Raw genomic sequence first — 15,751 nt, 5'->3', positions numbered from 1 at the left:
GATGAAACTCATGTCTATACAATTAAAATCACTATTTAAATGTGTAGAAGCAATATTTTGTTCTCGGAACCACTGTTAATATGTGAGAACCAGTATTTAGTCCTCTCAACCGCTAAGTAGTGGTTCCAATGGTTTGAATAGTGGTTCTGAATGTGAAAATACAATGAGGACCCTATGTAGAAGATCAGAACCACTATTTAAACACTTAGGTAATCTATTTATACCGTCCTAACCACCATGTAGACCACTGAACCACTATATAGTGGTTTCGAGAGTATAAATAGTGAGAATAAAAGGTTATGCAGCCAAAACCAGTATAAAAAGTGAGAATCAGTGTATAAATAAGGGTTTAAACACTTAGATCTTATGGTGGTTGATAGTTTAGATGGCCTAATACTTGTTCCGAGAGTTTAAATGGTGAGATTGAAAAAAATTATGCACTCAAAACCACTATAAAAAGTAAGAATGGGTGTATTTATATAGTTTTAAACACTCAGAACCACTAATATACCTAGGAACCACTGTTTACCACTATGTAGTGGTTCCGAGGTATAAATAGTGGTTCTCGAGTATAAATATTGGTTCATACATTTTAATACTATTTCATTGGGTCTCAAAAGTTGTCATGAATTTATAAACAGTGGTTTAAACACTCAGAACCACATTTAGATGAAATAAACAACAATTAAATCATTTCAAGCACTAATTGTGGTTTCAAGATTCCTGGGAACACAATTACAGTCAAAACCACTATAAAAAGTGAGAATGAGTGTATAGATAGTGGCTTAAACACTCGAAACCACTAATTATACAGTGAGAACCATTATTTATACCTCGGAACCACTATTTACCACTATGTAGTGGTTCCGAGTTATAAATAGTGGTTCCAGGGTATAAATAGTGGTTCATACATTCTAATAGTATCTCATTAGATCCATTATCCTTTTTTGAGTGCTTTTCGGATCTTGGTTTCTGAGTTCAGGTCACAAGCTATTTTGAGTCAAGTGGGACCATCTACCAAAGTGTTGTAAGTCCTACTTATATTGTACATAGTTAGTGCTTATAGTTAGGGATCAAGAGAAAGTGGAAAGAAACTCGAGAGGATGGACAATTTTTATCCAAACAAAAATACAGAACATGAAATGTTGTTTGAAGTTTTGAGTATGTTTTCCATAGGCTGATCCTCGCCCTTCAATCTAAAGAGGTTTCCATAATGTGAATTTCCTCTATGGATTGGAGGGCTAGGATCACCCTATGGAAATGATTTTTTAGGCACCACCTATTTGCATTGTGGCCCATCTAATGGACGGTTTGGATCATCCTATGGTGTGGCCATACAATACTTTTTGAAAAATGATGGAGTATATGGGCTTACACCATATAAAAACTCTTTCTCATGAGGAAACAATAGGTCATCCCTACTACCAAGTCAAAAGCCAAGCGAATTTATGTAATTGAACACAATTTCTAGAACGGCAGTGATAAATTCACCTTGTATTTTTCAAAATGGACTGTACAACCCACACCATAGGATGATTCAAACTGCCCAATTGATGGGCCACAACGTAAATAGGTTGTGCCCCAAAAATCATTTCCAGATGATGATTCTAACCATCTGATCTAAAGAGGGACTTAGATATAGAAACTTCTATAGATTGGACGGTTGGGATCATCTACTTTTGTTGAGATTGCAGGAGTTTTCTGGAAAAGTTTGGAAATGAAATTTGTTTATAAAATTTCCTACTTTTGTTTGCATACCAAAAAGGATAATTCGAACCCACTCTATTCAATTTTTATGTAGTGGGACCTTCAATTTATATCTTTCTAAATTAACCATAATCATGTTATTTCTCTTTGAATTTTGGAATGAAAAAAAAAAAAAAAAAATCTTGCAATGCAAATGGGGCAAAACGAAGTGATATCCATATCCCATTATTTAGTAAAAGCATTAGCTTTTCTGGACCGTGACAACCAAAAATAACCAATTAGAACAATATAAACAAAGATAGAAGCGGATTATCAAAACGTGAGAGTGCTGGATAAATATATATTATGAAAAACTAGCTACTGAAAACTCCTACATCAAAACTTATCTACCATAATCACCATAAAATCTTCTTAAATAACTTTTAATTTTCTTTACCAATTTTACATTTAATTATGAATAAAGTTCACTTTTAGTCAGACGATTAAGGAAAATAATCGCCAAATCCCTAAAATCTTGTCTGATAGGCCTTCGTCCGATTCCCATCTAACAGGCACGCGGGTAGGGAACGGACGCCGGGGACGGGTGTACACAGGTGAGGCCCAGCATTTTGGAAATATGATTAGATTAATATAATATAATTAACAAGCAAGGACCAGTTTTGACATCATCCAAATTCCAAAGAGGTCTTAATTAACCTTAAACAGCATGACAGGACTGGGCTGGAATGTGATGGGCCTTGATAAATTCGGATGGGTGTTGGCTTGGCTATGCCTTGCCTGCCTTATTCTTCTCCATGCCTCATCAAGTGCGGAGAAATAGTTCTGTATTATCCTCCCTCTCTCTCTCTCCCTCTCTCTCTCTCGTGTTTTTGGGAATGTGGAATTCAGTATTGAAGTCGAAAGTTGACTAATTATCAAAAATTGCAAAGGGATTTGCTAGCGTCCATCGCAGAAGGCATTTCATGGATGCTCTGTTGCGTGTCAGAACAGCTACAAGGCACACTTTTCAGCAGATTTTGTCTTCACTCAAGAGGTGGCTGCTCTGACATGCAACATACCATCCGTGAAATGCCTTCTGTGATGGAACAGGATTTGACAGCGGAAAATAATAATGGGAGGTTCGAATCGTGATAAGATTTTAAACATTATCAAAACATACCTACAAATTGTCGTCTGAAATTATGATGTAACTAACCATTGGGAGATAAAATTGATTGAAGATGTTCTTATTAATGCTGTTTGTCTACTGATTCCATTTCATACTCCCTCTCTTAAATTTATAACCCATTTAAAAAGTTTGATTGAAGAGGGCCACAGAAGATATGGATATTGACTTAAAAATCATGTCTGTATACTTGGAACAACCGCCTCTAGTGTATTTATGACTACTCTTTTAATCTAGAGATGGTTGTCCCAAGTAAAAAAAATAAAAATGCGAATAATGCAACTCAGCTTTACTCTTCTCTATCTGTTGGATAAAACGAGTCGAGTTGACTCAGGACTGGCAGAATCAGCCCAAATTTGCCTTATGATCATTAGATTTGTGCACCCAACTTCTTTTGGCAGAAGTTTAACTAGGTTGACTAGGCCGAGTTACATGTACAACTCAGACTCAACTCAGTTGGGTCGTGCATTTTCTTTTTTATTTGTATATGAGATGGGATGAAATGCAACGTTTTTTATGTAACTGATGTTGAAGCTACTCTCTGTAAAATAAAAATATCGTAAGTGTCGTAAGGTTAGAGGCCAAGGAGGAAGATGGTCTTGTCTTGATGAACGAAAATGACTCTGTTCACTGTAAACACGACTGCTTGTTGACCAGCACCATTGACCTGATGGGCTCCCTCATAGGACAACACAATGGGTCCGGGTTTGATGCCTCTCAGTTCCAAGATTGATGTGTACAAGTATCAATGGGCCGAAGGACATCGCTCTGTTTGGTTGCCGGGTTTTTTTTGTTCCTGGGAGTTATGTGGGAGAAAAAAAATACCTTGGGAGATGGGTGGGAAAAAAAAAGTCCTAGAAGTATCTTGGTAAAATAAAAATCCCATGTTTGGTTGACCGGATTATGGTGGAAAAAAAAAAAACCTTTGTTTGGTTGCTTGAACTGTTGGGTAGAAAAAAATTCTTCTCAAGCTTATTTTTTATTCCCGGGGTTATCTTGGGATGGGATGAAAAGGCAATCATTACAAAAGTGGGATTAAAAAATTCACCCCACAAGTAATCATTACAAGAGTGGGAATAAAATAAACCTAATGCTAAAAGGCAACCAAACATGGGATGGGACCAAAATTTAACTTACTCTCCCACATAACTCCCAGGAACAAAAAAAATCCGGCAACCAAACAGAGCAAAGCTGCAGAAAAAGAAGGAATTGCAATACCCAAAACCTAAACAACATTCACCATTTTGACCTATGCTTTTTTAAAAATCAGTAACACAAAGAAAGAGAACAGGTAGAATTATTTAAAAACGTCCAAAAAATCATTCCTTGCAAGGTCACATACTTCTCTTATTTCAAAGCGAATAGTCCTAAAAAACAAAACACTCTAAAACAAACATATCAATTTAGGGCTGTTTGGATACGCAGATTTTAGAATCCAGGTTTTAGTGTGAAAACAGTGTAAAAGAGGGTTCATGATCAAGATGTTGTTCATTGTGCTGACAACGTTTCTTAAAAATCTCTCCCCTATCCTGAGATTTCTAAAACTTGGAAACATGGGATGATCTCATGCTCTCTTGTTGTAGGAAAGAACCGTGAGAAATTAAAAAACGACGGCTGATCTCTTTCTTCTTTCGCCTCCCATATACAATTTTGAGGAAATCTAAGATTCTAAAATCCGTGTATCCAAACGGCTAGTCTCTTAATAAACGCCCCTTTAGTCTCCTAATAAAACCAACTTTCTAATACCTCCTAAAATGTAAATACTAGTGTCCTACCTATTAAGAAAAGCAAAGAAAGGAATTTTCCTATTCTCTTCTTTTCCTCATAAAAAATAGAAAGGAAAATTAGGAAACACAATATCCCAAAATAGGTAGTCCTTCTAAAGTTCTAAGAGCCTCTGTGACTTGATTTCTAGATCCAATTACTTAGATGGCATGGCTGGGTCAGTCTTTTTCATTATGTTTGATCAAAGGTTCCAGAATCATCCAACAAGAGTGGGACCAAGGGCAATCGGCAGGAATTGTGATGGACAATGAGATCTTGGATCCAATTGTGTTCACGTGGGGTGTCAGACTGTCAGTCTGTTATGTTTCTTTCCTTCACAAAACTGATGCATGTGTTGAAAGAAATTTCTATTATAACAGTTTTAGATAGGAAAATGTTCAGCACTACTGTATTTTGATGAGGGCACTCTCACTTTATTAAAAGTACGGTATGGCCTCCGCCATAGGATGATCCAAACCGTCCATTAGATGGGCTACAACCTCCCAAAAATCAAATCATTTCCATGGGTTGATCGTAACCCTCCAATCTAAATCTATAGGGGGATACGATCAACCTTCTAACATTCGGATCGGAGGGTTAGGATCAACCTCTGGAAATGATTTTTGGGAGTAATAAGTTTGAGATAGCAAAACCTTAGAAAAAACGCATCATTTTTGGGTTCTACATGGCCCACAAGGTTATTGAAATCCCACGAAGGGGTTCCGTTGTTTACTGAAGGGGACCAAGTGCTTACACAGTCTTCAGGCCAAGAAGAGAGCCAAAATGTGATGGTCATTGTTCTTTTTCCTTTTCCTTTACTATTCGTAGTTCTATTTGTTGTGTGTGCGAGGAGTCCAATATTTATTCGAAAATTGCAGCGGGGCTGACTTCATAGTATGATCGAAACCGTTCATTTGTTGGGCAACAGTGCAAAAAACCTGCAGATCATCTCCATAGTATGATCCCAACCATCCAATCTATAGAGGTTTCTATAATGTGCAGTCTCTCTACGTATCAAAGGGTTATGATCATCCTATGGAACCGATCTACAATGTAGCCTGTCAAGGCTGTGGTCCAACAAATGAACGGGTTGGATCATCCTTTGAAGTGAGCTTTATAAACTCGTATAAACTTGTATTTTGTACTTCCCACCAACACACTATATGATTTGTGGCCGTATAACTTCGTGTTTTTCAAAAAGTACGGTAGGGCCCACGTTATAATTAAGATGATCCAATTCGCCCATTTGTCGAGCAACGACGGAATTAGGTTCTGTCTAAAGAATCATTTTCATAGGATGATCCTACCCCTCCAATCTATAGAAGGACTAGCACATTATGGACTTCTATATATACTAGTAAAAATGTGCATGCATGTGCTATCCATTTAAATTATCCATTTAAAATTGTACATACGACATCATAGGTTGATCTAAACCGTTCATGTGATGGAACACAATATCAATAGATTGTGCCCGTAAAATCATTTCCATAGGCTGATCCTAGCCCTCCAATCTATAGAGGTTTCCAAGATTGTTGTTCCTCTTAAGGTGTCCAGAATTCGTCAATATTTTTACAGGTGTCCTGCATTCGTAATATCAACATTTCTGTATTTTGACCCACACATAGTGAATACGGAAAAGTAGTTTTTTCATCATCGTTAGGGGTGCGACTTGGGTGTCAAACCCGACCCAATTCGGGTGGGGTTGGGTCTGGTTGACCCAATTTGATATGGTACAAATTGTTGACCACTTCAAGTCTTCAACTCAAGCCAGGTTGTTTTGGATTTTGAGAACCAATAGTGAGTTACCAATAATCAGTTTTTAAGTCACAATCGGTTCTCAAAATCCAAACCAAACAAGGACTACCAATTAATAAAGGGAAATATTATCCGCACTACTATATTTTGATGATCACACTCCTCACTTTATTCAAGTACGGTATGGCCCTCACCATAGTATTATCCAAACCGTTCATTATGGACTGTGGAGACTATTTCAATGTTGAAAAAGAAAAACACACATATACAGAACTTCTTCAGATGGAACCCAAATTCGAGTTTCGGGTCGGGTTGCCCGACAGCCCAACCCGACCCAACCCGATTTCCAATTGGGGTTGATTTTTCCCAACCCAGCCCAACATGATTTGCGAAAAAGCTTAACCCGGCCCAACCCAAATTCGGGTTGAACCCATCGAGTTCTGGTTGAAACCGACCTGCGTTGGAACATCCAAGTAACAACGACGGTTTGAAATTATATATAGTGCTAATGTTCTCACTACCATATTTTATAATGGCACTACTCACCGTATTTTGATGATCGCACTCCTCACTCTATTAAAATGTACGGTATGGCTTGTACCCTGTGACGGTACTTTTCGTATGTAGATTATGATTTTACCCTGAAATAATTTCTCATAGAGATAGATGTTAGATATCAGCAAAGGGGTTAATGGTAAAAGAGTAATGCCGACGTGTAAATCTCAGACAAAAAGAAAAGAAATTTCTTTTGGATGGGCCACTTCCTACATAGGTTATGCCCCAAAAATAATTTTCATAGGTTGATCCGAACCGTCCGATCTATAGAGGGTTATAGGTTGATCTAAATCGTCCATGTGATGGAACACAACATCAATCGGTTGTGCCCGTAAAACCATTTCCATAGGTTGATCCGAGCCCTCCAATCGATATAGACTGATCCTAGCCCTCCAATCGATAGGGGTTTCCATAACTGTTGTTCCTCTTCAGGTGCTAGTTTTTTGCTGTAATTGTCATAGATAGATACCCGTGTCAGTACTTTTCGTATGTAGATTACGATTTTACCCTCAAATAATTTCTCATAGAGACATATGTTAGATATTAGCAAAGGGGTTAATGGTAAAAGTGTAATATTGACTTGTACATGTGGGAGACAATTGGAATTATGGCAGTGGGACACAAGCGAAAATAATGGCAAAGGGTGGAAGAACTTAACCCATCATTTTGCCTATATATATATATATATATATATATATATATATATATATATATATATATATATATATATATGAGGAAAATGATTGTGAGCTTGACGCTCATATAGCTTATATGAGCTTGAGGGCCGAAACACATGTGGGCCCACATTGTTAGGATGATCCAAAGCATTCATTTGAAAGGCCCTTACATAGATAGGGTGTATATAAAAAATCAGCTCCATAGGATCATCCTAACCCATCCAAAAGTGGAGGGCAAAATGGACAGACACCGTTTGCCACAAATCTGCCCATTTTTCCACTCCGCTTTTGGAGGGGTTAGGATGATCCAATGGAGCTTATTTTTGGTTCACACCCTATCTATGATGGGGCCTTGTAAAAGAAAAACACACATATACAGAACTTCTTCAGATGGAACCCAAATTCGAGTTTCGGGTTGGGTTGCCCAACAGCCCAACCCGACCCAACCAGATTTCCAATTGGGGTTGATTTTTCCCAACCCAGCCCAACCCGATTTGCGAAAAAGCTTAACCTGGCCCAACCCAAATTCGGGTTGAACCCGTCGAGTTCTGGTTGAAACCGACCTGCGTTGGAACATCCAATTAACAACGACGGTTTGAAATTATATATAGTGCTAATGTTCTCACTACCATATTTTATAATGGCACTACTCACCGTATTTTGATGATCGCACTCCTCACTCTATTAAAATGTACGGTATGGCTTGTACCCTGTGACGGTACTTTTCGTATGTAGATTACGATTTTACCCTGAAATAATTTCTCATAGAGATAGATGTTAGATATCAGCAAAGGGGTTAATGGTAAAAGAGTAATGCTGACGTGTAAATCTCAGACAAAAAGAAAAGAAATTTCTTTTGGATGGGCCACTTCCTACATAGGTTGTGCCCCAAAAATAATTTTCATAGGTTGATCTGAACCGTCCGATCTATAGAGGGTTATAGGTTGATCTAAATCGTCCATGTGATGGAACACAACATCAATCGGTTGTGCCCGTAAAACCATTTCCATAGGTTGATCCGAGCCCTCCAATCGATATAGACTGATCCTAGCCCTCCAATCGATAGGGGTTTCCATAACTGTTGTTCCTCTTCAGGTGCCCGGAATCCATCAATATTTTGCAAGTGTCCTGCATGAGTAATATAGAGTAGTTCTTTAGTCATTTTCATATGTCTTTACCTCTTCTTGGTAGTTTTTTGCCGTAATTAGGGGTGTAAACGAGCCGAGTCGAGCCGAGCTTGGCTAGACTCAGCTCGGCTTGTTAAGCTCAAAAGCTCGGCTCGGCTCGGCACGGGCTCGAACCAGGCTCAGGCTCGGCTCGGTCAGGCTTGTGAGCGGCTCGCGAGCCTTACCGAGCTCAGGGTATATTATGTTCACACCCCTCATCTTCCCTGGACAGCCCTACTAGTGTAATTTGAGTACTTTTTTTACACTATGGGGGGTGGTCCTAGTAACAAATGGGGTTCCAAAAATGAAGTGACATATTTTGCCTCCCCCTTTCACTCCCTGGACAACCCTTTTAATGTATAAATTAATATATAATATATATATTTAAATATATTAAATTCTTAACGAGCCGAGTCGAGCCGAGCCGAGCCTGGCCTAAATTAGGCTCGGCTCGTTAAGCTTAACGAGCCTGGTGAGCCGGCTCGGCTCGGCTCGTTAAGGATTCGAGCCGAGCTCGAGCGAGCCTCCGAGCCCGAGCCAAAATTGACACCTTTAGCCGTAATTGTCATAGACAGATACCCGTGTCAGTACTTTTCGTATGTAGATTACGATTTTACCCTCAAATAATTTCTCATAGAGACATATGTTAGATATTAGCAAAGGGGTTAATGGTAAAAGTGTAATATTGGCTTGTACATGTGGGATACAATTGGAATTATGGCAGTGGGACACAAGCGGAAATAATGGCAAAGGGTGGAAGAACTTAACCCATCATATATATATATATATGAGAAAACGGTTCCTACACATATGTGTAGAGAGTTCTCTACACACTAGCTTAAAATACAGTGGGGGCCCACATTGTTTGGGTGATCCAAGCCATCCATTTTAAAGGCCCTCACATAGATAGGGTGTCTACAAAAAATCAGATCCATAGGATCATCCCAACCCTACGATTTGTGGAGGTAAAATGGATGTCTTTAAACCTTCACAAATTAGTCCATTTTTTGCCTCCACAGTTCGAATGGTTAGGATGATCCTATGGATCTGATTTTTTGTGGACACCCTATCTATGTGAGGGCCTTAAAAATGAATGGTTTGGATCACCCAAATAATGTGGCCCCCACTGTATTTTAAAGCTAGTGTGTAGATAACTTATCTACACATATGTGTAGGAACCGTTCTCTCTCTCTCTCTCTCTCTATATATATATATATATATATATATATATATATATATATATATATGTATATGAGGAAAATGATTGTGAGCTTGAAGCTCATATAGCTTATATGAGCTTGAGGGCCGAAACACATGTGGGTCCACATTGTTAGGATGATCCAAAGCATTCATTTGAAAGGCCCTTACATAGATAGGGTGTATACAAAAAATCAGCTCTATAGGATCATCCTAACCCATCCAAAAGTGGAGGGCAAAATGGACAGACACTGTTTGCCACAAATCTGCCCATTTTCCACTCCGCTTTTGGAGGGGTTAGGATGATCCAATTGAGCTGATTTTTGGTTCACACCCTATCTATGATGGGGCCTTGTAAATGAATGGTTTGGATCACCACAAAAAATGTGGGACCCATGTGTTTGGGCCCACATTGTTAGGATGATCCGAAGCATTCATTTGAAAGGCTCTTATATAGATAGGGTGTGTACAAAAAATCAGCTCCATAGGATCATCCTAACCCGTCCAAAAGTGGAGGGCAAAATATACAGACACCGTTTGTCACAAATCTGCCCATTTTTGCCCTCTGCTTTTGGAGGGGTTAGGATGATCCAATGGAGCTGATTTTTGGTACACACCCTATCTATGATGGGGCCTTGCAAATGAATGGTTTGGATCACCATAAAAAAATGTAGGACCCATGTGTTTGAGCCTTGAAGCTCATATAAGTTATATAAGCTTCAACCTCACAATAATTTTCCTTATATATATATATATATATATATGAGAAAACGGTTCCTACACATATGTGTAGAGAGTTCTCTACACACTAGCTTAAAATACAGTGGGGGCCCACATTGTTTGGGCGATCCAAGCCATCCATTTTAAAGGCCCTCACATAGATAGGGTGTCTACAAAAAATCAGATCCATAGGATCATCCCAACCCTACGATTTGTGGAGGTAAAATGTATGTCTTTAAACCTTCACAAATTAGTCCATTTTTTGCCTCCACAGTTCAAATGGTTAGGATGATCCAATGGATTTGATTTTTTGTGGACACCCTATCTATGTGAGGGCCTTAAAAATGAATGGTTTGGATCACCCAAATAATGTGGCCCCCACTATATTTTAAGCTAGTGTGTAGATAACTTATCTACACATGTGTGTAGGAACCGTTTTCTCTCTCTCTCTCTCTATATATATATATATATATATATCTACACATATATATATATATATATATATATATATATATATATATATATATATATATATATATATATATAGGAAACTGTTGAGCTCACCAAACTTATGGTGAGCTAGCTTGCCCAATCACATGGGGGCCCACTTTGTTAGAATGATCCAAAGCATTCATTTGAAAGTCCCTTACATAGATAGATGAGGGGTGTACCAAAAATCAGTAGTTAGATTAGATTAGATAGTTAGATTAGATATATTGCAAGGTTAGGATGGAAATAATTTTTGGGGGCAGAAACTAATTAACTTGGCCGAACAAATGGACGGTTTGGATCATCTTATGACATGGGCCCGTACAATATGCTCTTAAAAGTTAAAACCCTAGAAACCGAAAGCCCTAACCCTCCTCACTCTTTAAATTCCATCTTCTTCTTCTTCCTCGCTAAACAAACCTTCATCTTTCCAACCAAAACCTAACCCAACCCCCAACCCCTAACCCTAACCCTAACTCTCAATCATGCCAGGATTCGACGTCGGCGCAGTCCCCTTCAACACCGATGGTTGGGGCCCACCAGAAACCCCCACTCCCCTCCTCTCAAACCACCCAACAAACGTCCCGTTCGCCCCCTTCTCCCGATCTGAAAAACTCGGCCGAATCGCTGACTGGACTCGAACCTACAACAACCCTTCCCGTTCCAACCCTAACCGAAACCCTTCCGATGCCGTCTTCGATTTCACCCTCGACGATTCCGCCCCCGCCGACGAAGACTCCTCTTTCCGCCTCGTCGACGGAAAACCCCCTCCTCGCCCTAAATTCGGCCCCAAATGGCGATTCCAACAGCAACGCCAGCTCCCTCAACGCAAAGACGAAGAGGTCGAAGCCAAAAAACGTGAGGCCGACAAGGAGCGGGCTCGCCGTGACCGCCTCTACAATATGAACCGTTCAGGTGGCAATCAGCCTCGTCGTGAGGCTGCTGTTTTCAAATCGTCTGTTGATATTCAGCCTGAGTGGACTATGCTTGATCAGATACCTTTCGCTACTTTTTCAAAGCTCTCTTTCTCAGTTCCTGAACCTGAAGATTTACTTTTATGTGGTGGTTTAGAATTTTATGATCGGTCTTTTGATCGTATAAACCCTAAGAATGAGAAGAGGCTTGAGAGGTTTAAGAATCGCAATTTCTTTAAGGTTACAACTACTGATGATCCGATTATTCGTAGGCTCGCCAATGAGGATAAAGCTACGGTGTTTGCCACGGACTCGATTCTTTCGTCTTTGATGTGTGCGCCGAGGTCTGTTTATTCTTGGGATATTGTGATTCAGCGCGTTGGGAATAAGCTTTTCTTTGATAAGAGAGATGGGTCTCAGCTTGATTTGCTATCTGTTAATGAGACTTCGCAGGAGCCATTGCCGGAGGCGAAGGATGATATTAATTCTGCGTATTCCTTGAGCGTTGAGGCGGCTTATATTAATCAGAATTTCTCTCAGCAGGTTTTGGTTAGGGATGGGAATAAGGTGGCTTTTGAAGAGCCGAACCCGTTTGCGGCTGAAGGAGAAGAGGTTGCGTCTGTGGCTTATCGTTACCGTAGGTGGAAGCTTGATGATGAGATGTTCCTTGTTGCGAGGTGTGAGGTTCATAGTGTTTCGGAGGCGAAAGGGCAGAGGTCTTTCTTGACATTGAATGCTTTGAATGAGTTTGATCCTAAGTATTCTGGGGTTGATTGGAGGCAGAAGTTGGAAACTCAGAAGGGTGCAGTTTTGGCAACTGAGCTTAAGAATAATGCGAATAAGCTTGCAAAGTGGACTGCTCAGGCGCTATTGGCGAGTGCGGATGTGATGAAATTGGGTTATGTTTCGAGGGTTCATCCTCGCGATCATTTTAATCACGTGATATTGAGTGTGGCTGGGTATAAACCGAGAGAGTTTGCGATGCAGATTAATTTGAACACTTCGAATATGTGGGGCATTGTGAAGTCGATTGTTGATTTGTGTATGAAGCTGAATGAGGGAAAGTATGTTCTTGTGAAGGATCCGTCGAAGCCACAAGTTAGGATTTATGAGGTTCCTGCGGATGCATTTGAGAATGATTATGTGGAGGAGCCGTTGCCTGAGGATGAACAGGTGCAGCCACCTGCGGAGGACGATGCAGAAGGCGAGGCGGTTGCTGCTACTGTGGATGATGGCGGAGAGAAGACAATTGATGCTGATGTTTGAAGGGTAATGGAGTTCTATTCCTTTGAGTTTTGGACATTGAGTATTTAGTTAATGCCTTAATGTAGTTCAATATTCCTCCTAACTTTATAATTCCTTGTTTCTGAGGGCATTTTATTGCTCGAGGAAATGAGTTAATGCTTCTGTGGACAAATCTTTTTCTTTACCAGCAAGAGGTTTTTACTTTGTAGCAGTTGGTTATCTTCCAATATGAGAGATGCTTCTATTTAATTTGTGCTTTCCTCTTCTATTATTATTAGTTATGCTTGTAGGCTGTAGCTTTGTTTTATTATTTTCATGGATGCTATCGTGATGTAGGTTTTTCTTGTTTCAATTGCTATTTCGTGTTATGTTCTTTACATGCTTCTTGTTGTACAGTAGGCCTTCTCTTAACTTCTATTATTCATATTAGGTTGATTATGATGATAACTTAATAGTAGTCAGAAGCAAACAGCTTATAACCATGCACATCCACTCAACTATGTGTTATTTGAAGAATGGTGGAGATGAGATGTATCCTATACCTATACTTAATCCTAGTGAGATGTCAGTGTCGGCCAAAAAAAAAAAATTTTAAAAACTGACATGTGACATTAGATTAGTTGTATTGCCTATAGGAATTCAAGTACTAGGAAAGAAGTTCTGACCCTTGATTATTGCTGGTTATGGACTTATTCTAGTTTATTTGTTCATTTCTTTTTGACTTTTCATGAAGCTAGCTCTTATTAATTCCAAAGAAGAAAGCTAGACTTTGTTATTAGGATAGGCAGAGGAAGCATGCCATTTAGTTGGGAATGAATTGAAGTTGATGTATTGAGGTTCATTGTGCAATTGAACACAAAGGGAAGATACTCATGGTACATTTTTGATACTAAGAGTATCTATATCTTTTTGAATTTCCATGAACGTAGTTCTATTAATTTAAAAGTGAAAAAGCTAATGTTTCGGATGGGAAAGGGAAGCTTTTCCTTTAGTTGGGATGGGCTTGTAGGGGATGTATTGAGGTTCACTATGCAATTGAACACAAGGGGAAGGTGCTCGCAGTACACTTATGAGTGTAAGGGTATTTGGTGAGGCATTTGGGTTCTAGAGGCGTTCATCGATAAGAACAGCTAAGCTATGTGTCCTTACTTAGCAAAAACCAGATATTTGCTACGTTATGTACAAAATGGTGTTGAACAATGTGAATCTCATAGTATTTCTTCAAATAGATACTTTGCTAGGATGATGTAGAAATGAGCGAGTAGTGAGCGTGTTGACTACATTTTAAGATTTTTGTGTGAGAACTTTGTTTAATAACTAGTAGGAGCTAGAGACCCATCTTCTATGTCATTGGAATCTTTTAGATAAAGTATGATTGGAGTCAATCTCTTAAGCTGTTTTCCTTATTCCTTCCAAAATTTAATTACGAAACATAAATTGTTGATAGTTGCAAGTTCTTAATAGATGGATCTTAAAGGGGTGGCAGTCCTCCTAAAAGAGTTTCTTAGTTAATTGTGTCCATTAAGAATGATGCTTTTTCGTGTTTATCTAGATGGTTAAGGATGCCTTTCTTCCCCCCACTAAGATTGACGCTTTTTCCTTTTTATCTATGTAGTCGAGGATTTCTTGCCCCTACATTGTTTTAGAGTTTTGAATATGGCAGATGTGCTCATATTTCTTCAAGAGATCTGTGTGTTTGACCTTTCTTTTCTAGGTTTGGTAATTGTTGAAGGTAATTTTTCTAATTTCATCACCCGTGGATGTTGGGAGAGTAGGGCACTTTGTGTGGGGATTTATATTGCGCTAAATGGATGTCCTTGGATGTTCTTGCTGAAGAGCATGTGATTAGAGTATCCAGATAATTAGGGATTTGCTAGGGTCCATCGCAAAAGGCATTTCGTGGCTGGTCTGTCTCAAGTCAGATCAACCACCTCGTGAATGAAGACAACATCTTTTGTATCCATTCACGGCTGGTCTCACGTCCGACAGACCAGCCACAAAATGCCTTTTGCAATGGACGCTAGCAATTCCCAGATAATTAAGATTAAACTTTTGTTCTAATTTCCTTGTGGCTTCTGTTATATTTTTCCTTTGCTTTCCAGTAGACATTGTTATTGCATTAAATGAACACATTTTTCAAATCAAGGGACATAAGTCTTTGGTGTGGTGTCGGTGTTGTTGACATCTATTCTGGTTTGTGTATAGTTGGCCTTACCATCTTTGTTTTGAGTGGGGGTTGATTCGTTCAGTTTACGAGTAATATCTTGTGGCTTTTGTGAGGAGAGGAAGAATATAATCTTTTTTTTTGAATGGTAAAATATCATTAATAGGGGGAAGACCGAGATAGTCCACCCCAGAGAAGTACATAACCAAAGTAGAATAGGAAGAATATAA

At 39.2% G+C, this 15,751-nt stretch overlaps 1 protein-coding gene across 1 annotated transcript; it reads left to right on the top strand.

Moving 5' to 3' along the window:
- Positions 1 to 11,597: 11,597 nt before the first annotated feature.
- On the top strand, positions 11,598 to 13,606 carry LOC143861158 (eukaryotic translation initiation factor 3 subunit D-like). Its single transcript, XM_077372086.1, has one exon. It carries the CDS (start codon positions 11,684 to 11,686, stop codon positions 13,376 to 13,378), a length of 1,695 nt encoding a protein of 564 aa, XP_077228201.1. The 5' UTR covers positions 11,598 to 11,683; the 3' UTR covers positions 13,379 to 13,606.
- Positions 13,607 to 15,751: the final 2,145 nt, after the last annotated feature.

This window comes from Tasmannia lanceolata, unplaced genomic scaffold (genome assembly GCF_043159265.1).
Source record: "Tasmannia lanceolata isolate RefF3 unplaced genomic scaffold, GAP_Taslan_0.1 ptg000037l, whole genome shotgun sequence".
Lineage (NCBI taxonomy): Eukaryota > Viridiplantae > Streptophyta > Magnoliopsida > Canellales > Winteraceae > Tasmannia > Tasmannia lanceolata.
This window is presented reverse-complemented; position numbering and strand designations above follow the sequence as displayed.

What these genes read in the sequence shown, in the direction of transcription:
- LOC143861158 (XM_077372086.1), top strand. Translation starts at nt 11,684, where the DNA reads ATGCCAGGATTCGACGTCGGCGCAGTCCCCTTCAACACCGATGGTTGG.